General features: G+C 40.0%; 2 protein-coding genes across 6 annotated transcripts; one reads left to right on the forward strand and one right to left on the reverse strand.

Annotated features, from left to right (window-relative positions):
- Positions 1-707: 707 nt before the first annotated feature.
- Positions 708-18,262, reverse strand: LOC115628842 (active breakpoint cluster region-related protein). 5 transcript variants are annotated; one of them, XM_030525083.1, is made up of 14 exons: positions 18,126-18,262; positions 16,268-16,794; positions 6,969-7,552; positions 6,224-6,896; positions 5,872-6,155; positions 5,683-5,803; positions 4,875-4,895; positions 4,134-4,232; positions 3,081-4,070; positions 2,623-3,006; positions 2,398-2,558; positions 2,191-2,330; positions 1,882-2,131; positions 1,452-1,641 (listed from the first exon to the last, which is right to left on the reverse strand). In XM_030525083.1, the coding sequence occupies exons 2-14, from the start codon at positions 16,613-16,615 to the stop codon at positions 1,452-1,454; spliced, it is 4,245 nt and encodes a 1,414-aa protein (XP_030380943.1). In that variant the 5' UTR covers positions 16,616-16,794; positions 18,126-18,262. The 5 variants fall into 5 exon arrangements, with proteins under 5 accessions (XP_030380945.1, XP_030380944.1, XP_030380943.1 ...); XM_030525085.1 differs by lacking the exon at positions 4,875-4,895 and having other exon boundaries at positions 708-1,641; XM_030525084.1 differs by lacking the exon at positions 18,126-18,262 and having other exon boundaries at positions 708-1,641; positions 16,268-16,615.
- A 1,439-nt stretch (positions 18,263-19,701) lies between these two features.
- LOC115628876 (scoloptoxin SSD14) lies at positions 19,702-21,744 on the forward strand. The gene is made up of 3 exons (XM_030525132.1): positions 19,702-19,760; positions 19,861-20,625; positions 20,680-21,744. The coding sequence occupies exons 1-3, from the start codon at positions 19,714-19,716 to the stop codon at positions 21,620-21,622; spliced, it is 1,755 nt and encodes a 584-aa protein (XP_030380992.1). The 5' UTR covers positions 19,702-19,713; the 3' UTR covers positions 21,623-21,744.
- Positions 21,745-22,143: the final 399 nt, after the last annotated feature.

Consider the following 22,143-nt stretch of genomic DNA (forward strand, 5'->3'; position numbering starts at 1 on the left):
GATAACAGTTCGGAGAATAGTTAATTAATTCGTCAGCATACTACTACTACAGCTTACTTAAAAAACTCCAACAGTTAGGAGCGTGCTTGGCCGCCTTCTTCATTGAGGCAAAGTCTTAACGTACTACGTTTAAATATTACACGAGTTTTAGTTAGTTCTATTCCTTCCTTTATTTATTCATTTTACCCATTCGTACAAGCGTTCCGATAATTTATACATATACTAATAATTTAAAATATATGTATACTTTTCAAATGCGAGTATATACTTACATTTGAGTCATGCCCAATCAAATAGGTTAATCGCTTTTAATAAAAACACACACAAAACGTTTCTAAATAGAATATACTTTATTTTACGTTTCTATACAAAAAAAAAACTGCAAATTTCTTTTCCTTTTGTCTTTAAATATAAAACCTAAACAATAAATGTATAATAAAACGCTTTTACTTTGTGTAAAAAAATAATATGTATATGGAAGTTTTCTTGCGATTGCTTAAAAATTGCAAATCGTATATGTATACATACATACATATGTACATTTGTATATACATACGTATGTATAGAGCAAGCACGTATCGCATGCATGTGCATATGTTTTCGTTTTCATATGTATTTGTATGCATCTATGTATAAGAGCGTTAACCATTAAACATAAAATATAAATATTTAAAAGTTTACACAAGACAAAATAAGACTGGAAAAAATTAATAAAAGTAAGCATTTGTCAAATGGTTAGTTATTTAGCATTACATTTATAATAAGTATACATATATAATATTGAAATCTTTCAATTTTTAGTAAATAGTTGCAGCGGGGCGAGGGGGCGTTTGTGCTAGTGTGTGTTTCTCTGTCTGTGTGTGTGTGTTGTGTGTTTACGTGTGGGCTTTCTACGCAGCTTAAACAGTAAGTACTATAATGTAAATATATAAATAGAGGTAAAGCATATCGTTATGTGTATATATATATATATATGTATATACGAGTATATATGTATGTATCTGTGCCAGGCAATAAACAGCATGCCCAGCATAATAAGCTAAGAAAAGCCAAAAGGAAAAAGTGCGCATTGTGCCAAAGGCCGACTGTCTGTGTGAGTGTGTATGTGTGTTTAACACTTGAGCATGTGTATGTGTGTGTGCTTGGCGTGTTTGGTTTTTGGCCTCATGTACCGCTTTAACGCCCCCCATTGAGCACTTTGTTCCTTTTTAGATAACATTAGGTTTTTTGCACTCGCTTCAAGCTTGGCCCGAATCCTTCAGCTCAAATCCTGTCATCTTGTCATTATGTACATATCGAAGCGTGTGTGTGGGTGTGTGTTTGTGTGTGCTTGCGATTGGGTGTGTTTTTTGTGTCCTGTGGCCAAACTGTTGTCTTCGCATATACATACATTTGAAACAAATGTAAGAATGTGTTTTGTAGATAAAACTAGCAACTCGCTACAAAAATATCTATTCCTTCTTAATGCGCGCCTGCAGAAAACAGTAGAGTATGCCGGCCTGTGCCATTACATCGACTGTGCTGGCGGCCAAGGGATCCTTTTGCTTCACTTGCGTCTGACCAGGCCGCAGCAGTGTCGGTCCAAATACCATGGCCAAATTGTGCAAAGACATTTTGTTGTCCTTCTCCTTTTCGTGCACTCTGAAATATTAAATGGATTTTAATTAATAGGAATTACTTGTTACACAAAAGGGCTTCTGTAGTTTCCCAAATAAAATTAAGTCCCGGATGCTTTATTTATAAAAGGTCTGTCAATTCTATCGGTTAATAAATGCACATTTTTGCCATGAATTCTTTGAAGGTTAAATTAAATCATATCAACGATGAAGCAACGTTTAAGGAAAACCCCAGATTACAGCTGCTTATGAATATCGCACACACCTGATTAAGTGATCCAATATCAAATTTATTGAGGCTTTGTTCGCCTGCGGCAGCTCCTCGAAAACCTTGAGCAGCTCGTTAATGCGCGTCGCTTCGTTGTTATTGCTAAATACACTGAATGTGTCGAAGAAGCGGGGGTAGAGCACATCGGAGAATAACGCCTCGGGTAATTCGCGCAAGAATGTCTTCAGTATACCTGTCACAGAGTGTATGTCCACCTCCCGCAACAGCTGTTCGGCCTCATAGGGATCTGTGTCATATTTTCATTAGTAATTGGTGACTAAATTAGACGGCTGTCTATTGACTCACCCGATTCGAATGATTTCTTGAGTTTTACCAGATCGGAGGCAGGGCCACTAACCCTATAAATGCCAACCTCCTGCATGCCTCGACGCTCCACTTCGCGTATGCAGGCAATAATTATAAATGGAGTATCGCGTTTTTCCCGCCTATCGGAAGGAAATAGGTGTAGTAAGTTATTCAAAATGTGGAATGAAAGCTTCGATTTGCACCTACTTTAATACTTGAATCATTTTGGCACCAAAGAGAGCGCCCGGCTTGGTTGTGGCGCGACACAGCTCGCCAGGCACAAATCTAAATGTCGCGTTTAGCTCCAGCATTTCGCTCAACTTGATAGTGCGCGACTGTGTACTCTCCGTCAGCCAGCTTCGGCTCAACTGTTTTTGTATAGAAGAATCATTTTATAACTCAATAGTATAGTATAGTTGATCATTTACTCACCTTCAGAGTGTATTTGGCACGCAAGAGGGGCCGCTCCTTGGCCTCGTAGAGCAGCACACGCACATTCTGACTGCCCTCCAGTTCAAGCACAAAACTCTCACTCCATACCGGACTGACACTGCGGCAGATCATTTTGGTGGTGGCCTTGCGGAAGTAGTGTCCATATGAGTCTACCTCGAGGCATATATACAGGTCAGCCGGCTGTTCCAGACCAGTGAGGCCCTGCACGCTCATGTGTAGGTCACCAACAAGCAGGCTCTCGTCATTTGTGTTGCGCATCAGATACGAGCCCATTTCAGTCTTCATGCCCTTCTGCATGGCCACAATAAAGGCCGTCACTTCAAGTGAGTTGATCGTATTGGCACCGGGCAGGTTACACTTTTGCTAAATTCGTATAGGAATGGGTGGATTTTTTAAAGGTCTACCAACGATTTACTCAAATACCGCTTAATAGTTACCTTGAGCGACATGATTGAATCAATCCACTCTGTGCGTTCATAGTCGGAGCTTAGGAAGAACGTCATAATCTTGTTGTTCGCCTTGTTCCCGAGACGCAGTACAAGATTGGGCGAGGCCAGCACCAGCTGTGACTCCAAATCGGCCAGCTTGCGCCTGTATTTGTCACCGGTACGCACTCCGTTCCCTTCCAGGATCAGTTGATCGCGTACAGAGCGCAGATTGCGCTTTACTTGCGAAATGTTCGCGGGACTAGATTCCTTGAGATCCGCTCCATTCTCTGACTCCTCAAACACACTCACATCCTTGAGCACTATGAACCATTTCAGCTCATAATCTATGCGTTCGCGTCCCTGAGCCTTGTATTTAGCACACGCGATCACGTCGTTGAAGAGGAAGAGATGACGCAACTTACGATGCCCATCGACCAGCTCCACAATAAACGAGTTCCGTACCATGCGTCGCAAATTACGATTCGATTCAGTGGGCAGCCGTTGATTAACCACATTGAACTGATTGAGGAACATCTGGATGATCTTCTGCGCTTGTCGCAGGGGCTGGTGGTCCGGATGATTGGGCGGCGTTTCGCGTAGTAGATCGTTGAAGACAAGCGCATTGATCTGCACACGAGCAACGGGCTTATGAAGCAGATCCTCTAGCGTCATCGACTGTTCTGTTTGCAGATTGACCACAATGGTCGATACGATCTTCTTGAATTGTGGATTGCTTGCACTGCACTTCTTAACCGTCTCTATGGCCTGGCCATAGTTGTGCAGAAAGGCGCTGTACAGGTCGAACATGTCGGCAAGACGCTTAAAGGGCTCACCAACCAACACATCTCCGCCTTCGTGAGCCACAATTGTCTTCAGGTCAGCCAAAAATCCGGTGTGCACCTCGTATAGTTCCTCTATTTTGAAGAAAATCGTATTCTCCTCATCCTCTTTAATCACAGGCTGTGATGTGCCGTGGGTGGCATGTATTGCTTTCTTATACTGTTTAATTAGTGAAGGAACTAAGTGACTTATCTGGCCAAGCAAATCATGATCCACACTTACCTGAATCATTTTATTCAAACATTCCACAAAGATGGTTTCGCTATGTATGATGGAGTTAAGCATGGAACGAATTTTTGCGCCACGCGCATTGCCCGATACCTGCGCCAGAGATTGGAAAGCGGAAAATAAATCGTTAATGAAATTGGCATTGGGACTCAAAAAACACACACAGATGAGTAACTACAAATGAAATAGCAATAAAGGCCCAGCACCATTTCTAAATTCTAAACAAAGCCTTTAGCAATGCGAGCAATGGAAAGTTCTTTATAGCTCTGTGCCTTGTTTTTAAACATCTAGAGACTATATACAACTTCGAATTAAAGCGTTTGCAGTATACCATGACACATAGGACGAGGACAGAGCAAGATAGAGACAGAGAGACACCAAGATGGAGAGAGAGGCAACATACAAATAATATGATTTGAAAATTTTGAAAACCAAAACGGAACTTAAATAATGGGAGCACCAATTACAAGACAATGAAAAACAGCAAGCATATACCGTATTTGAAGCGCATACCGGAATATTTGCATTTTTGGGATGTATGGGATATATATATATTTGTATAGAAAAAAAAAAAAAACAGAAAAAACCGATGTGCACATTCAAAGGAGCTTGTAATAAATAGGACTGTACACATTTAGTAAATAAGATATGTATACGTTTGTGAAATATATTTGCATATAGTTAACTAGAAATATACGATTATTCTTTGAGCCAAGCTTGGTGTTTGGTACTCACGAGTATCGCTGAAACTAAGTTCTGTTGAGAAAAAAAGTGAAGATAAAAAATCGAAAATGTTGGTTAGTTCAATAAAATATTAGTATATAATATCAAATAATACATTACAATAAAAGCATATAATGAAATGTTTTTGTCTGTATTTCAGTATAGCATCGAATTAAACCCAAGATTAAAGATATTGGTCACAAAGCGCATGTTTGAAATCAAAGTTAAATTTTTGCTCCTAAAAGTTATACGTGTATTTCAATATAAAGTCGGCGCTTGTAATTCATGTATGATTTAGATGTGAGAGATGGATGCCGCTTCCATCATGCGCTATTTTAAAACAATTAATGTTCCACGAACATGTATTAGCATGCGCTTAGTCATAATAGGAAAATGATCATTAGGCTTTGTCACGCGCTTGTATCATCATCACCATCATCATCAATATGACTTAAGGGTTACTCTGCGACCAATATAATCAACAGATGTACTATGTAGGTATGTATGTATTATGTGAATGGTGTATGTACCAAATGCAATGACAATGACGACTATTACAATAACAAAATGGTTAGATGCAACGTTGAGCCTTGAACGGTAGTCCACAGAGGTAGGCAGATAGTTGCTTCACTCGATTCTATGATTCAAAATGTTAATAGCGCTTAGAAACCATTATATATATTTGTTTTTGTTCGTACGAGGTGGCTGGGGGTGGGGGTGGGGGTGGAGGGTATAGGTGGTACATGTAGACAGGTTTAATTCAAATACAAAATCAAATCAAACCAAATCAACCATAACAAGTGGCTTCGCTCACACGAACCTTGCGTAATGCACCTGGCGTCTGTGATGTTTGCTCATCGTGTGAAATGGTGCGCAATATGTTGGGGCCCTCGTAGTCTCCGTCGCTGTCCAATGAGCTCGAGCGGGTCTCATTGCTTTGACTGCAAAGATATGCAATTAATAACTAAATACATATACATGTATTAAAAGTGGAAATGTTGAAGCTCACTGTAGAAAGAAATCAATGTTCGCATAGTTGGAGGTACGACCGGGAGATTCAGGATCCGTTACGCTAGCCTGACTACTTAATTGTGCCATAGGCAGTGTACTGCCGGGCGTAGAGAGGTCATCACGACTAGACGAGGAGCCGGTGCGACCGGGCTTGATAAAAACATATTCACTATCGCCATTATCCAATGGCACGCTATCATAGTACGGCTCATTATCCGCTTGATGTGCGGCCGCTTTGGCACTGTCCGAGCTCAGCGATGATACTGACTCGTAGCTCTTGATCTGCCGAAAAAATATCCATTCAATAAATTAACATCGACAGAACAGTTTTGAACAAGTCAAATACTTACAACTTCTGATCTGCCTTGTGATGACAGCGATTCTTTTGATCCTGCACTGCGCTGATTGTTTGCTGTGCTTCCACCTACAGTTGCCTCAATGTCGCTGGCCTGCAGTGAGCTGCGAGACTTCTTTTCAAGGCTGCTCGTCGAGCTGCTATCCGCGGCAGCTAGCTTGGCGCTGTTCTTGTTGAGACTGCCCGTTGGCGAGGCGCCCACCGTTCCAATACTGCTCCGACCGGGTGTCAAGGTGCGCGAAGGTGTGGAGCCAGTGCGTCCTAAACTGCCGCCGCCGGCAGCAGCAGCGCCTTCCGCGCGCTTAGCATGCTCCAGACTGTCCGCCTTGACACTGCCACCTCCTACTTTGCGACCCAGCTCTTCCATCAATTCGGGCGTATTCGCCAGTTTGCTGAGCTCGGGTGTTGTTTTGCGATTCGCTGCATATGTTGACTTGGCCTCCAGATTCTCGGATGATTTCTGACGCAGTACGTCTGATGGTTTGACATTGCGTTCCAGTGAGTTTCCGGGACTTTCGCTGGAGGAAAGGCTGCCCCCGGAACTGCCAGTTGAGGGCAATGGCATGCTACTGCCTACGAACGGCATTTCACGCTTAGGGGATGACGAGAGCTGTTGTGAGTTGGGAATGGTGGGGGGCTCAACGCGTCTTGTGGCCTTTGGCGGCGGTCTAGGGGAAGAGATTAGAGTGTATTTTTATCAATCGAGTCTAGTTGAACGAATGACTATTTGTGTCACCTACCTGGGTGGCATTTTCTTTTTTGCCTCCAAATGTGTGGCATACGATGAGGCGGACATGGCGGGCGATGTCAACGATGACGATGCTGTGGGCTCCACTTTGCCACGCTCCGACGCATAGCGACCGAACGTCGTTGCTGCCGTTGGCGTCTCATTGCTCCCCATCGTTGCTGCATCATCGTTGTCTTTGTCTTTGGCCTCCTTGACCTGAATTACGGTTACAAAGTGCGTCGATGGCTTTCGCAGTGGCTTTGGCTCCTTGTCAATGCTGACAACACCACTGCCATCTCCACCTCCTTCTTGCTTGTTGTCGCTTTGTGTAGCTTTTTGCTCCCCACTTTTGCCAATGGACGCCGCCAGTTCACTGATGCACTGCTGCAGTGCACCATTTGCATCCTTTTCGTTACCACTGTCCTTGTCTTCACGTTCGAAGCTGTGCTCCGCACTATTACGCTTCACCGGAGCCGTGGCCAATCCGCTGCTACCACCGGCATTTGTGTGTGTGTATTTGTTGTCCGCATTCAGCGACAGTCTCTCCTTATCCTTGCCAACCCCTGAGGATGCTTCACGCAGATTTAAGCTCGATTTCTGCCAGGAAGAAGTTTAAAGATACGGATACAGTTTCTGCGTAGAGGTTATAGAAATAGCAATTGCATAGGCTAAATGAATCAAGTTTCAAAGAGAACTCGAAGGAACCGTGCTCATCACCAGTATACATATGTAGTTCGAATTTGTTTATTGTTGTTGCTGTGACTACCGACTATTAGTTAATAACATTCTCAACTGGCATCATAGCTTGAGCGGAACATAATCCTCGAATTACGGTGAATGACAACTTTATGACTTTATGAATAATTAATCAACTTTGAAGTTTGAAGATATATCAATAGTAATTGTAAATAAATTGAAAAGTAACAACAAGAAGCTAACTAATTTTCAAACATTATTTCGAACTAACACAATTTAAAGTACAACCAGAAACAAGAGAAGCCCAGAGGAAAACGCGATCACTATAATATATTTCAACCATATAAACAATATGACTAAGAATAAGTTATTGTATAAAGGTCTCATTGTTTACTTTTTGTGAACCAAATTAAATATTGCGAATTGAATATCGTTGCATTCCTAAGATCCATGCGCCCATACAGATGGATGGACAAGCATAAGTAAGCAGTCAAAATCATCTATGTACTTATTTATAACGACATTGCTTATAACGACACATCGGATAGAGGAACGAAATTCGGACGACTACTTCGTTTGGTTTGCAATACTACGCGTCTAAACTTAAATTGAGTCTCTGAGACTTTTCTTGGGGAAGAGCGAAAACAATTAAAATGAAAAACCAACTTAAGCTTTAAATCTTAAAAAATAAAGTACTTTAAACGAATTTAAAAACAAGAAAGGAATGCTATAGTCGAGCGAGCTAAACTCTTAAATACCCTGTACTCACTAGTCCCATAAAAAAGAAAAATATTTAAAAAAAAAATTAAAAATTAATTTTAAAAATTATATTAATTAATTAAATTAAAAATATTTAATACATACATACATAAATGAAGACAGAACTTGGACAGAGATTTTATTTATGACTATAACTTTCTTTATAAATGATGAATGAAATTCCAAGAATTACGGATTGCATCAGAAAAAAAACACAAACTCGTCCTTCCTGGGACTTGGGGAATCTGAATACCAAGTTTGGTTATTCTAGGCCTTATACTTCTGAGATCCTTGCGTTCATACAGTAGGACGGACGGACATGGCTATATCGACTCGTCTTGTCATCCTGATCTAGAATATATATGTATACTTGTGGGGTCTGCCACGCCTCTTTGTGCCTGTTACATACATTCGCACAAAACTAGTATACCCTTTCACCCTTTGGGTACAGGGTATAATAAAGCTGAGTGTTTTTCCTTTTTCATTGATGCAATAAACATTAAATATGGGTTTTTAAAAATCAATTTTAGCCTAATATCGTCAAAAAACATGCAAAATAAGAGTTAATAAATATGTACTTATGTATGTGCATATCTGCCTGCATTTATACATACATGGGTAGGTACTACCTAAAAAATATTGTCAGAAAGTCGCAGACCCCGCTGCTTTAAATTACATGCTCGGCACGTAAACGCATTGCAAAGCGATGGTGCCCATCGAGCGGTTTCATTAAAATGCCGACCATCGAAAGCGAACTGACAAATAAGCCAAACTTGGCTCGTGTGCACACACACTATATGCATGTATGTAGGCATGGACATACACTGGTCGGCACAATTATTTTGACGAACTGTACTCACGACTATCGGTGCTGGTTGCTTTTAGTTTCAAGGAATAACGGTACAATTTTCATACGGGATATAGAGTTCATAGCAACAACAATATGTAGGCAAAATATTTTGCCTATTACTCTTCACACCTTCTTTCTACAAATGACAATGTGAGTTGACTGCGGATTCAGGCACGGCATAAGTATTTTGACCAAATCTTTGTCGCCGTTTTCGCGTACGTTTTATCAAGTGATACTAAAATAACTTTGGTGTAACAATTTTTGTTGACCTTTTTACATTATTTTCATTAAAATTTGATTCAAAAGTAATCGATACAATGGTAAAAAAGACAGAATTAAGTTATGTTGTTAGAGCCTCAATAGTGGCGAAGTTTAATGCCGGCGTAGCACCAAAAGACATTGCAAATGAATATAATTTGTCGCGGCAAACAGTCCACTATCAAATTAACAAATATAAGACCCACAATCACGTCAAAAACTTGCCTAGATCAGGTGCTAACCGCAAAACAACACCCATTGAAGATCGAGTCCTATTGCGGGAATTTAAAAAAAATATTCATTTAAAGCCGCAAGCTGCTGCAGATCAATGGAATAAGTCGACCAAGACTCCAATCAGTGAGCGTACTGTTCGGCGACGCCTAAAAGAAGTAGATTTTAAGACATACAAAGCGAAGGACATACCTTACATATCAAAGGTGAACAAGCTCAAAAGATTGGCTTTTGCAAAGGAGCATCTGCATAAGCCAAAAGAGTTTTGGAGAAGCGTTCTATGGACAGATGAAAGCTCCTTTGAATACAATTCATCAAAAACAAAGATTTTTGTAAGGCTCCCACAGTTTCAAAGACAAAAAAATATCCCCGTATGTCAAAAAGTGAGCCATGGCGGAGGCTCAGTCATGTTCTGGGGATGCATTGCGTACAATGGGTTAGGTGATTTCGTTCCCATCACCGGCTCAATGAACCAGCAACAATATTTGAGTACCCTTAACGAAAACGCATTCCCTTCCGGTGACAGGCTGATTGGAGAATCATTTATCCTGCAACAGGATAACGCCCCATGCCACAAAAGCAAAATGATAAGAGCATTTTTAACCGATGTTGGTGTTACTACTCTGGATTGGCCACCACAAAGTCCGGACTTAAACGTTATTGAGAATGTGTGGTCTCTTGTAAAACGTAAAAGAAATGCGTCTTTGCATAAAACCGAAGAAGAAACTATTTCCGAGGTCACTTCTCTTTGGAAAGAGATACCATTAGAGGTCCTTCAAAATTTAGTGGACTCAGTTCCAAGACGTCTTCAAAAAGTTATCGAAGCCAAAGGCGGGTATACATTTTATTAATCTACCATCAATTTCTTATGTTTTGTTTAGTATTAAGCTTTGTTTTTTTTGTTAATATCCATTGTCAAAATACTTATGCCAACCCATGAAAATTACCTTGATTTATAATTTTAAAAGTCCTTATAAAAATATATCCTTTGAATTATTTTTAAGTTTGTAATACCAATATGGAATTGAGAAAAAAAATTTCCTTTGATATCTTAAACCAATAACCAGTTATTGACAAAAATGTATGATTTTCTTCTCGTCAAAATAATTGTGCCGACCAGTGTATGTATGTACATTTAGGCTTGTTTTGGCTATGAAAAAGTGAAAACTATGTACGCATACGAGTATGTGTAGATATAAATTGTAAAACAAAAACAGATCAAACGCTCCAAGTTTTTACCAAAAAGCTAAAAATTGACAACAAACTGTGATATTTCGATGTGTGTTTGTGTATATGATGTGTGTGTGTGTGTGTGGCAGTGGGTGGGGGTGGTGCAGCTGTCCAAGCCAGCGACTGACCGACAAACAGATGTGACCAAGCGAAGCGAAGAAGAAAGCGTATATGGGAAGATAGAGGGGTGTTAAAAGCAACAAAAGACTGAAAGAGGAGCTGTGCCAGACACTCTCATATTATATATATATATATATATGTATATATATATATATATGTACATACATATCTATATATATATATATATATATATATATATATATATATATATGCATATATGTCTGTAGACTCACACACGCCTGATATCTAAAGCTGCGCTGGAGAAACTTTTATCTTTGCGCCTCCGTTTCCCAAGAATATGCTCTGCTACAATATTATTTAGCATATTTTTAATCAACGACAACGGCTGCCTGCTTGAAAGCACAAATGTACAAACGTATATATGTATATACACATATATGTATATAGTATGTGCTTCTGTACATGTGTATTGTATGTAATCAATAAAAGCAAACGTGAAATATATTTGATGTGAATCATAAGAAGTCAATAGGCGGCAAGTGAGTTGCAGATACGGATACAGGGTAGGTTTTGACCACCCAGCTCCCACTACAGATATAGTAAAGCTACTCAGGATTCAGGTATGAGCTTGACTCAGCATTGTTTTATGCGCCCTCACACTCTCCTCCTAAAATAACCAGCTTATTAGCTGTCTAGCTTGTCCACAACTGGGCTGGGAGTGATAAATTCATTTGAAACCGAGTTCGAAAATGTGCCGTACAATGCCATGTCAAGAACCTTTCGGGAAGCTACAGTGAAGTACGTCCAACAATACCAAAATCTGAGTTTCCTTGTTGGCTTTAATTTCCATTATATAACAAAGTCTTCTAAGGCCATAGCCTTAGACAGGCAAATACTTAGTTTGACGAATTTCAAAAGATTGTTATAAATATTATCAGACTTTAATCAAAAGCAATAACAATTACTAAAAGTTTTCTTCTCGAAAAAGGCTTGTGAAACTTGTTTTTAGGCCCCACTGGAAAACTATAACGAATTTGTGTGTAAACAAACTACTCGTATTTATCACAAACAGTTCAAAATCAAGTTCAAAGCCGAAGCAATCATATTCACGAAATTGAATTTTTTAATGAGTAATTGTATTACCGTCTATGACGCATTAAATGCTAAAAATTTGAGCCGAAATCATATCAGCCCGTATACCCGTATCCGCGTAAACCACTCATAAGTTTTATAATCAAACAAATACGCTCATGAAACACATGATTTTCAGGTACAAAGTAATCCAAAAACGGACACTTATAAAATTTAATTTTCGGCGCTCAGGCATTTTCCCGAAAAGCGAAGAAGAAGAACTTGTTGTTAGCTAAGCAGATTTTAAACAAAAGAACTGTGGGAATGAATGTTGGGAAATCAGGAAATGGATCAACTATGTCAAACAAATTTCATGAAGAGGCGAAGGCCCGAGTAGCTAGTACTCGTTAATCTACTATTAAGTTTAGTATTAGGTACTAGATTTAATTTGTTAAAATGAAAAAAAAATAAAATAAATTTCATTAAAGTGGTGGATTTAAAGAGGACTATTCGAAGGGAAAGAAAACGGAAACACTTTAAATGATTTTCCATAATGCTGCCAAGACTAATTCAAAACGGTTCTTAATATGATATCCGTATGAATGTATCTTGTGTTTTTCAAGATCATATAAGCACTTGTAAATATATAATGTGTGTATATTCATATATGACTTAAGAATTTGCAAGATATACTATATATTATGTACTTATATAGATTTTAATTATCTATGCAAATGTTAAAGTCTAATCTAGACCTCGCTGTTGAATGAATTGTCTTTCAGATTCACCCATTCAAGTTGTTTTTTCTATTGTTTTCTTCAGAGTACTGAAGAGAAAGAAAATGAGATCGGGGAGCGAAATAGAGAGTAGGGCGTTACGTCTGTCTGATAAGCTATCAGTGGCAATGGAAATGCACGGATTTCTTAGCGCAAACTAACACCAGCAGCAATAATAACAACAACAATTTCAATGCTCGCTTACAATGGTGTTGTTGTTATTGTTGTTGGTGAGATGATTGCGCTAAACGCCTCCTGTTCTCCGCTACAGTTTAGACGTATTGGTAACCGTTTTTTGTTTTTTTGTACTTTAGTGTCGAGTGTTTCAGATACTGTTGTTGTTGTTTATATTTGCCGTTGTGTGTATGAATGTGTGTGTGTTCCGCTTTTGCCACTTTTTAAACTGTTTTTTTGTTGCTGTTGTTGTTCATTTATTGCTTAATTTTATAGCACAAGTACACAAAGCCAACAACATCTACTATGTATATGACCGGGGTAGTGAGGGTGTGGGGGTGGCATGGGGCGTTTGCTTTAGCGCTCTATTGTTGTCATTGTATGCATGTGTTTGCTTATATATATATATATATATATATATATATATATATATATATATATATATATATATATATATATATATATATATATATATATATATATATATATATATATATATATATATATGTGTGTGTGTGTGTGTGAGGGCGATAAGTTTATTGATTTCAACTTGTGATAATACAACAATTTTTCAATAGCATTGCCTTGAATGCTCATATGTACATACATATGTAGTTGCTGTTGTTGTACCATTAACTGTTCTTTTTTATTGTTGTTGTGAACATTATATTCACGTTATATTCATAGCTGTTGCACAGCACTGTCTGTGTCTGTGATTACGCACCCCTCTAGTCCATAGCCTGAATTTCTCTTTAAAGGATGACATGTCTGCCCGCCACTTTGGATAACTCAATTGGCTGCTACTATATGCGCTTGATGTTGCAGTAGTAGTAGTAGTTGTTGTTGTTATATCTGCACAAATATGTATGCTGAAGAACGCAGTGAACGGGAAGCGCGAAGCACAATAACTAAACTGATTAATAACAAACAAAAAAACAAATAATAGTAGACCCACAAAACGAAAAGACTTTAAACGGGCGTCTACAACGACATTAACGACGTCTCCCGACCCCGCCCGACGCCACTAACCGATATTGACCACGAAATCCGAGTTAACACTTAACGCCACAAAACGTTCAAGCGTTCCGTTCTGCGGCCAATTTAGCCGCTAGCGCTATTTTACGTAAGTGTCGTTAATATGCAAAACCCTTTAACACGTTTCCAATTTTTAAGAATTCAAATGCAACACTCGAGTTTCGTTACGTTTCGTTTAATTGTTTTCTTTAATTTTCTATTTATGGCCACATTTTAGGCCTTTTCACACTTTGGCTCTTTCACTGGGTTTCGTTATTGTTTTTGTTTTTGCTATTTTTTAGGCGTACCCATAACCGTGAAAATGAAAACGAGGTGCGCGTTTTGTTCTATTTGCTAACTGGCCCCTTTGGCCAGTTACTGACGACGATGCGCAGCCGGAGTCGAAAGTCAGTCCCATTCGCAGTCGACGACGCGCAAAACCGAAAGAAAATAAAGAGCCACACACTCGCATACATGAGTATCAGAGTCTCTGTGTTTGTGTGTGTGTGTGTGTGTGTGTGTGTGCAGAGATAACAAGGCAAAATTAAAGATATCGAAATGCTAGAACACATGGAGCACGGACGACGCACGCATAGATACGACATACGACAAAAAGCCAGCGAAAGACGACGCCCACAGAGGCAGAAGCAGCGGCAGCGGCAGAAGCAGCGACTGTGACAGCAACAGAAGCAGCTGTTGAACGCTGATTGAAGCTTGGACGCTGGGCAGTTGGGCGGTGGGTGGGTTCTTCAGTCGCCTCTGATAAGATTCAAATTATTTACCAATATATATGTAATTAGTAGATGTAGCTTTGGGCCACGATCACATTGGCAGTGAACTTGGCATGAAATATCAAACATTGACACAGGTTGGAGACTTTTGTGTAGGTTATGGACGGCTATGGAAGTCATATATGTAGCTTATATTGGTTGGATAAGTTACTTGAAGACTCAGTATAATCCGACTCAAGCCACACCCAGAAATAGTCGAAAACAAAATTGGCATTTGAAATTTTAAAATAAAAAGAATCAACTGAAAGTATTGTATTCGAAGTGAACAGAAGTCTAAATAAAATGTTAAAGTAGGGCAGTTCTTAGTTCCCAACAATGGGAAATTTCTATGGAAAGCTTTAATAAATATTTATTCAAATGAACTTTTTATACTCGTATAAATACCTCAGGTGTTTTATAAAAAACGTAGAAAATAGAAACATATTTGCGATCAGAAAAATAGAATTTATTTATTTATTTTTACAACAACAGACTGACAAGACAAGACTTACCAACAATAAACCTCATGGAAAAATTACTATGGATAATAATATAAGTTTTCTGCTTCATTCATTAAAACATCTAAAATAAACAAATATTTGTTTAATAAATAAAAAGCGATCGTAAAGGTCAGGATTAGAACCTGAGAGTCCTATCTTTTGTCCCTCACAGCGCTTAAAGAAACTTTACCACCATAATTTTGAAAAACATTCAAAAAAGGGAAGCTATATGCACACGTAGGTTTTAATTTCTGGGTAACCAATATCTTATCTTATCCAAACTCGTACACTCCCTTACAAAATAACAAAAAAAAAAAACTGAAAACTGTGAAGCAGCTAGTGCAAGCATTTCAATGATTGTTATTGTAAATTTGGCGTAACATTTTTAGTGTTAAGATTTGGAATGGTACGAAAGGAAAATTCGCAGAACGGATAAAAACTGCCGATAAACACGAAATACCACAACATTCATTAAACTGCGGATCATTTCAGACTTGCATAATGACCCCAGTCTGTATATTGATGAATAGAAGATTTTCATTTCGCTGCAGGGGCTCTCAACTATCACTCTGACAGGCTGCGGTTCCCTCATTAGTGCGGGACCGTTGGCAGCAGCAGCCAAGACAACGTCGCTGCTTCTGCTGCCGCTGCCTTACTGATAAGCAGCCAATGACATTTGCTGCCAGCTACTAGCGAACAAGCTGACTACAAACATGTACATACATATGTACATATGTATGTAGCAATTGCGCTACTCTGGGAACGCTGCGCGCCTGCTAGCGGCGCTCACAGAACAATCGCTCAAAGCAACATCAGCAACATCGTTTATTTGTTACATGACATGGAAAATTAGTTAGTTGCATGGGTTGGGTGTGTGTGTGTGTTAGTGTGCATGTACTTACAAAATCTTTATCCACGCCAGTTGCACCATTAGAGGCTGTGCTGCTGCCGCTCGATGATGATGCTGCCATAGCTGGTTGCTGCTGAGACGGTGACGTTGCATTGCCAGTGGCTGCTTCAAAGAGCGTTGTCGGATCACCGCCCGATTCACGATATTTCTCAACATCGGATAGTAGACGCTCCAAGTACTCCACATATAATGTTTCCTGCTCCAGCTCTTTACTTAGCTCGCCTATTTTAAGCTTGTGCCGCTCGAGGCTGGCACGTACATCCTGCTCCCAGGCATCAGAGAGTGAGCTTTGTGGAAATCGTTGCACCCACAGGCGTTGAAAGTCATCAAAGACGCTCATTGTGTGTGATGGCTGCTCCTCTAACTACAAATACTTCTTCTAATACACTGATGCTGCTACAGCTACAGTTGTTGTTATTTTCTGATGCTGGGACAAGGCTGTATCGTTTGGTTATTAACGAAGGCGAGGTGTTGGCTTTTATGTAATAAGCGCCAGTTCTTTGTCGCCTTGGCTGTAGCCTGAATTGAAACGGTTAAGTGTGTAAGTATGTATGTACATATATTTGTATGCGCTCGTGTGTGTGTGTGTGTGTGTGTATGTGAGCGTCTGTTTGCATGCGTGCGTCACAGCTGCAGTTGCAGCTGCAGTTGCAGCTGCAACAACAACAAGAACTACACAACCAGTCAGTCGTTTGTCTTGTATCCTTGCGTGGGGCATCAACAACAACAAGACCCGTTGCTGTTGACAACGGCGAATGAAGAGCATCAACAACACGCTAGTGGCAAAGGCTGGCTATGGCAGAAGCGCATCAGATTCATCACGACTTGTATTTTAGTTTTCTGTTTTCTGTTTTGTTCTTCTGCTGTTCTTTTTTCTCTACATTTTTGTTTGCCTTTTACAGTGCGCGCGCTACCACTGACACCGACTGCTCTGCTCCATTGTGAGCCGCTGCCTTTGCCTTTGCTGATGTTGCTGCACTTGTAGTTGTTGCCCTTTCAATTTGCGACGTTGCGTGTGTGTCTGTATGTACAGATGTCTGTATGTATGTATGTGTGCAAATGCAATGCAAGTTTGTTTTCGTTTCTTTTTTTTTTAGCCAAGGCCAAAAGTTGTTGTGTCTTTTACAGACGCAATGATCTCGTTTCACTTTTTACTTTTATTCATATACATACATATATAGTATGTATGTATGCATGTGTATATATAACAAAAACAAAAAAAAAACAAAAGAAACTACTACTACCAACTGCAATAATAACAACAACACTGGCCAATCACCCACGCAATGCTGTTAAGTTTTGTTATTATGATAGCCGCTAATTTTTGTTGTTGTTGTGGTTGCTGCAGAGATTTATTTTGGGCAAGTTTTCATTTGGTTGGTCTTCTTGATGCCGACGATGTTGAGGTGTTGTTGTTTTTGCTAATGCTTTTTTAGTCAGCTGCCAGACAATCAGTGGGCGTTGCAATTGGGCGCAGCTTGAAAGCCGTCGCTGTCACCGCCACCGTCGAGTTTTTGTTATGCCCTTTGCTAGTGCAGCACACACGACACACTCACGCACACATGTACACAGATCCTTTTTCTTTATTATTTTGAAGCAGCTTACAAGTTTATTTAAATTTGTACACTGTCTTACAATTTCACTGCAATTAATTTATTTAATTCCAATTTGATTGCGTTTAGAAAAAATCACTTCATACACACACACATTTGCCCGTTGGCCAACGGGGCCATAAACGCACGCACACACCTTGTTGGAGACACATTTGCATATATACATATGAGCATAGATGCGCACTGGTGTGTGTGTGTGTTTGTTTAAAACTCGGCTTTGTTTTTGTATTAACTCACGTTTCATTTTTCCAAAAGACACATTCGTAATACTTGCGGAAAATACTTTTAGTTTCGACGCGATTTCAATTTTTTACTTTCTCATTGAACTTCTTAGCAGTTATTACGGATTTCGAGGCAAAGATGCCCAAAAGGTTGTGCTTGCGATAGCAACGATAGATTTTGTGCAGTGCTGTAAAATGTTTGCTTGTAATAATTGGCAGCACTGCTGATTAATATTTGGTGCTGCCACGCTCCCTTGGATAACGACTTTTTAAAAAGGTGTAAGTGTTTACTGTTTAACGGGATAATATAAATTAATGTGTGTGTGTGCAATGTACATAAATATGGGCTACATTATATTAAATACAATACTGAACATAGGTGGAAATTTTATTTGGAACATTATTTTTAATTATATTTTGTAATTTGCTATACAATTTTGTGGTCTAGTGTCCACAGCTCTAGAGAACAAAGTCCAAAAGTAAATGCAAATTCGTTTATCTAATTCCTTCATCACGTTTTTTATAAAAACCTTAAAGTCAAGCACCAATAAAAGGAACTAAATTGGCAGTGTTCGAATAAAGCATTTGAGATCTTCACTCTCATCCGGTCTGATCCCATTGTTTGTCTAAAATGGCAGTAATGTTATGAAATGAAGGTAAGAATATTCATTTTTCACATACAAGATGACAAACTTATATACTCGTGTGTTAAAATAATTGAAATTGTTATATAATGACAGATTTCCTAGCAGTACATTTAGGATAGGGTGAATCCAGAAGTAAAGAAAAACGTATTTACAAGTTCAAATATACATTAAAATTAAGTAAGCATGTTAATTTCAGGGGATTTTCCTCTAAGAATGAGTAGCATTTTATGGAAATGATGACATATTCTAAATAAAGAATGCTATGACTGCGAGTATCATGGCCTTAACTCATAAGAATATTGCTGCTTATCGTATATTTATTAGATAATACCTAATTAAGACTTTGTCGCAGTTGATTAAATGCTTAAAAATACAAATATTTATGCGTTTGTCGGCAATCCCTTTTGGTCTCGACCATCAATTAGTCAGCTAACTCTACGAAAAGTGAACTTTCTATTTTAGACGAGCGTGACGTTTGTACGTCTATATGAATGCATATGTACGAGTATGCTTGGAAACAGGGCCATGGGATAGCGTCTTATCGCAAATATGTACATATTTCAGCAGTATTGATAGTTCCAAGCGAGTACCGGATATCGTATCGTATCATATAAATACGGTGGCTTATGGCCGATGGACAGTCAGTAATTTATTAAAATCCGGCTAGCGCCCACGACGTTAAGCAATAAATATTAATTACCTTTTTTTTTCACTAACTTTAAGCCATTATTTATAAGGATATTCACACACGCACACAAGCAAAATGTCGTAAGTAAAGCAAAAGAATGGAGATCATGGATTAGGATAAGCCCATCATCACCATCGTTGATGTATCGTTTGGTTGATTGAATTGGAAGATGAATTGAAGAGGAATAGATCACAACCAAAGTATTCATATTTTTTCGGAACTGCTTTCAAAGTCATCAAAATGATTTTGTATTAGAACACCTGAGTATTATGTTATATGTGCAGTTATTTGACGTCCTCAGCGATATTTTAACTGGGTACGCCTCGGCGCCTTCTTCTCACCCTTCATCGTTGCCTTCTTTCGTCCTAATTATACTTAAATTGCATATCCTTCTTCTCAATTTGTATCCCCAACAGCTGTTGCAAAAAATACGCCGTTTGCTGGATTATACTCGTGGTGGCGCTGGTCGGTATTACCTTAGGCCTAGTCTTCGGTCTACGCGGACACACGGAAGAGCCCCGTCGGTATGGGGCCGTCGCCTCCAATGGCGTCGGCTGTGCCGAAGTGGGTGGCAACATTCTGGATATTGGCGGATCAGCGGCCGACGCTGCCATTGCAACCATGCTGTGCGAGGGCGTCATGTTGCCGCACAGTCTGGGCGTTGGCGGTGGCTTTGTGGCGACCATTTACTCCAAGGAGACGGGGTTCATTGAGACGCTAATAGCACGCGAAACGGCACCAGCAGCGGCCACCCAAGACATGTTCGTGAACAAGAACATCACCGGTGCCCTATCATGTGCGGTGCCCAGCGAAATCTACGGCTATTGGCGTCTGCATGACAAGTACGGCAAGTTGCCGTGGCGCGATCTCTTCCAGCCCACGATCAATTTGTGCCGCAATGGCATAGAGGTATCTCGTTATTTGGCCAATGTTCTGGATACCCATGGGGATCACATACGCCAAGAGCCTTCGATGGCCGAGATATTCGTTAACCCCAAAACCGATGAACTCTACAAGGAAGGTGAAATCATGTACCGTCATATGTTGGCCGAAACACTGGAGATAGTAGCCAATGAGGGCCCAGAGGTCATTTACAGAGGTGGACGTGTTGGACGCAAGCTGGTTCAGGACATTCAGGCCATGGGTGGCATTGTGACGGAGCAGGATTTACAGAATTACGAGTATGTAGGCTCTAAAAATAGTTTTCCTAGTTTGCTTATCCAAGTTCGTTGCAGAGTGCGTTGGGAAGATCCGTTACGGGCTCGTTTTACTGGAGGGTATGAGCTTTACACTTCCCCACTGCCCACCAGTGGTGCTGTCCTGACTTTCATGCTGAATGTCATGGAACCGCTGTACACCACAAATACGGACAAGTACTGGCAGCGTCTCATTGAAACGTTCAAGCACGCGTATGGGCATCGAACCAATCTGGGAGACATTCATTTCGAGCCCGAAGTGCGCGAGGTCTATGAGAAACTGATTGATCCAGAATTTGCAACTGAGATTCGTGAACTGATCGTTGATGATCGCACGTTTACGGATATCGCTTACTATGGAGCGAACTTCAGTAATGTGGAGGATCATGGTACGGCGCATATTTCAGTGCTGTCACCCAATGGCGATGCTATTTCAGTGACCAGCACCATCAACAGTCATCTGGGTGCCAAGGTGCGCTCCCGTCAGACAGGCTTCATATTAAACGACGAGATGGATGACTTCTCGACGCCAGGTGTGGTCAACACTTACGGCATCCCGGCTAGTCCAGCAAATTATATCAAGCCCGGCAAGCGTCCACTCTCGTCTACTTGTCCCAGCATTGTGCTCGATCCGGAGGGCAATGTCAAGCTCTTGGTGGGCGGTGCGGGTGGCTCCAAGATTACAACATCGGTGGCACAGACGATTCTGCGCTACTTTGTGCTTCACGAGCCACTCGAGCGTGCGGTTAATGCGGGTCGTATACATCATCAGCTGATGCCGATGCTGGTCGATGTGGAGCCAGAGGTGCCGAGACACACGGCCGCCTATTTGAGACGTATTGGGCATGAGCTCAACTATTTGCCCGGGGACAAGGCCTTCTCAGCACTAACGGCCATTGGTCTAATGGACACGGAGCCGCATCCTGTTTGCGATCGGCGCCGTGTGGGAAGCGCCGTAGTCGTGGAGCCCGAACGAATCTAGATGATTTACAGGCCCAGAAAACAGAAATGCTCACTGAAGAGAGGTTGTTTCTTTAAATACATTTTATTCACAAACTTCTATATATTCACACATCTTTTATATCAAATATATAAAAAGTTTTATTGTGGGTTGTATAAATTAAGGTTTACGAGTGCGTGTATTGTGTAAGTGTCTTGGGAATTATAAATTATAACTTAAGGGGCTAAACTCAACAACCAGCAGCTACATGCAAAATATTTCAGGGTATAACACAACAATGGGGGAAACTTCGACGGGCCGAAGCTGGTACACTCTTTGAAAACCAATCATCTTCTAGCCTCGGTCCTTAAAAACATCGCATTGAATAGATGAAATAAACGGTTTAAGCGAAATACTATCAAATTCTCATTAAAAACAATTTAATACAGTGCGTTTTATATTTATAGTGCATCTAATTGTTTTTTTTTTTTTTTTTTTTTGATAAACTTGGCAGTTGATCTAGCCTTTAGTTACAGATTCTAAAATATAGTATTGAATTGATT

The sequence above is a fragment of the Scaptodrosophila lebanonensis genome, unplaced genomic scaffold (genome assembly GCF_003285725.1).
Source record: "Scaptodrosophila lebanonensis strain 11010-0011.00,11010-0021.00 unplaced genomic scaffold, SlebRS2 tig00000129-arrow-arrow-pilon, whole genome shotgun sequence".
NCBI classification, from domain to species: domain Eukaryota; kingdom Metazoa; phylum Arthropoda; class Insecta; order Diptera; family Drosophilidae; genus Scaptodrosophila; species Scaptodrosophila lebanonensis.

What these genes read in the sequence shown, in the direction of transcription:
- LOC115628842 (XM_030525084.1), bottom strand. Translation starts at nt 16,615, where the DNA reads ATGAGCGTCTTTGATGACTTTCAACGCCTGTGGGTGCAACGATTTCCA. An exon ending in ACTTAGTTTCAGCGATACTC is followed by an intron (nt 4,233 to 4,874) that starts GTGAGTACCAAA and finishes TCTCTGGCGCAG; the next exon opens with GTATCGGGCAATGCGCGTGG. An exon ending in ATATTGGATCACTTAATCAG is followed by an intron (nt 1,642 to 1,881) that starts GTGTGTGCGATA and finishes TTAATATTTCAG; the next exon opens with AGTGCACGAAAAGGAGAAGG.
- LOC115628876 (XM_030525132.1), top strand. Translation starts at nt 19,714, where the DNA reads ATGTTATATGTGCAGTTATTTGACGTCCTCAGCGATATTTTAACTGG. An exon ending in CTCAGCGATATTTTAACTGG is followed by an intron (nt 19,761 to 19,860) that starts GTACGCCTCGGC and finishes TATCCCCAACAG; the next exon opens with CTGTTGCAAAAAATACGCCG. An exon ending in CAGGATTTACAGAATTACGA is followed by an intron (nt 20,626 to 20,679) that starts GTATGTAGGCTC and finishes AGTTCGTTGCAG; the next exon opens with AGTGCGTTGGGAAGATCCGT.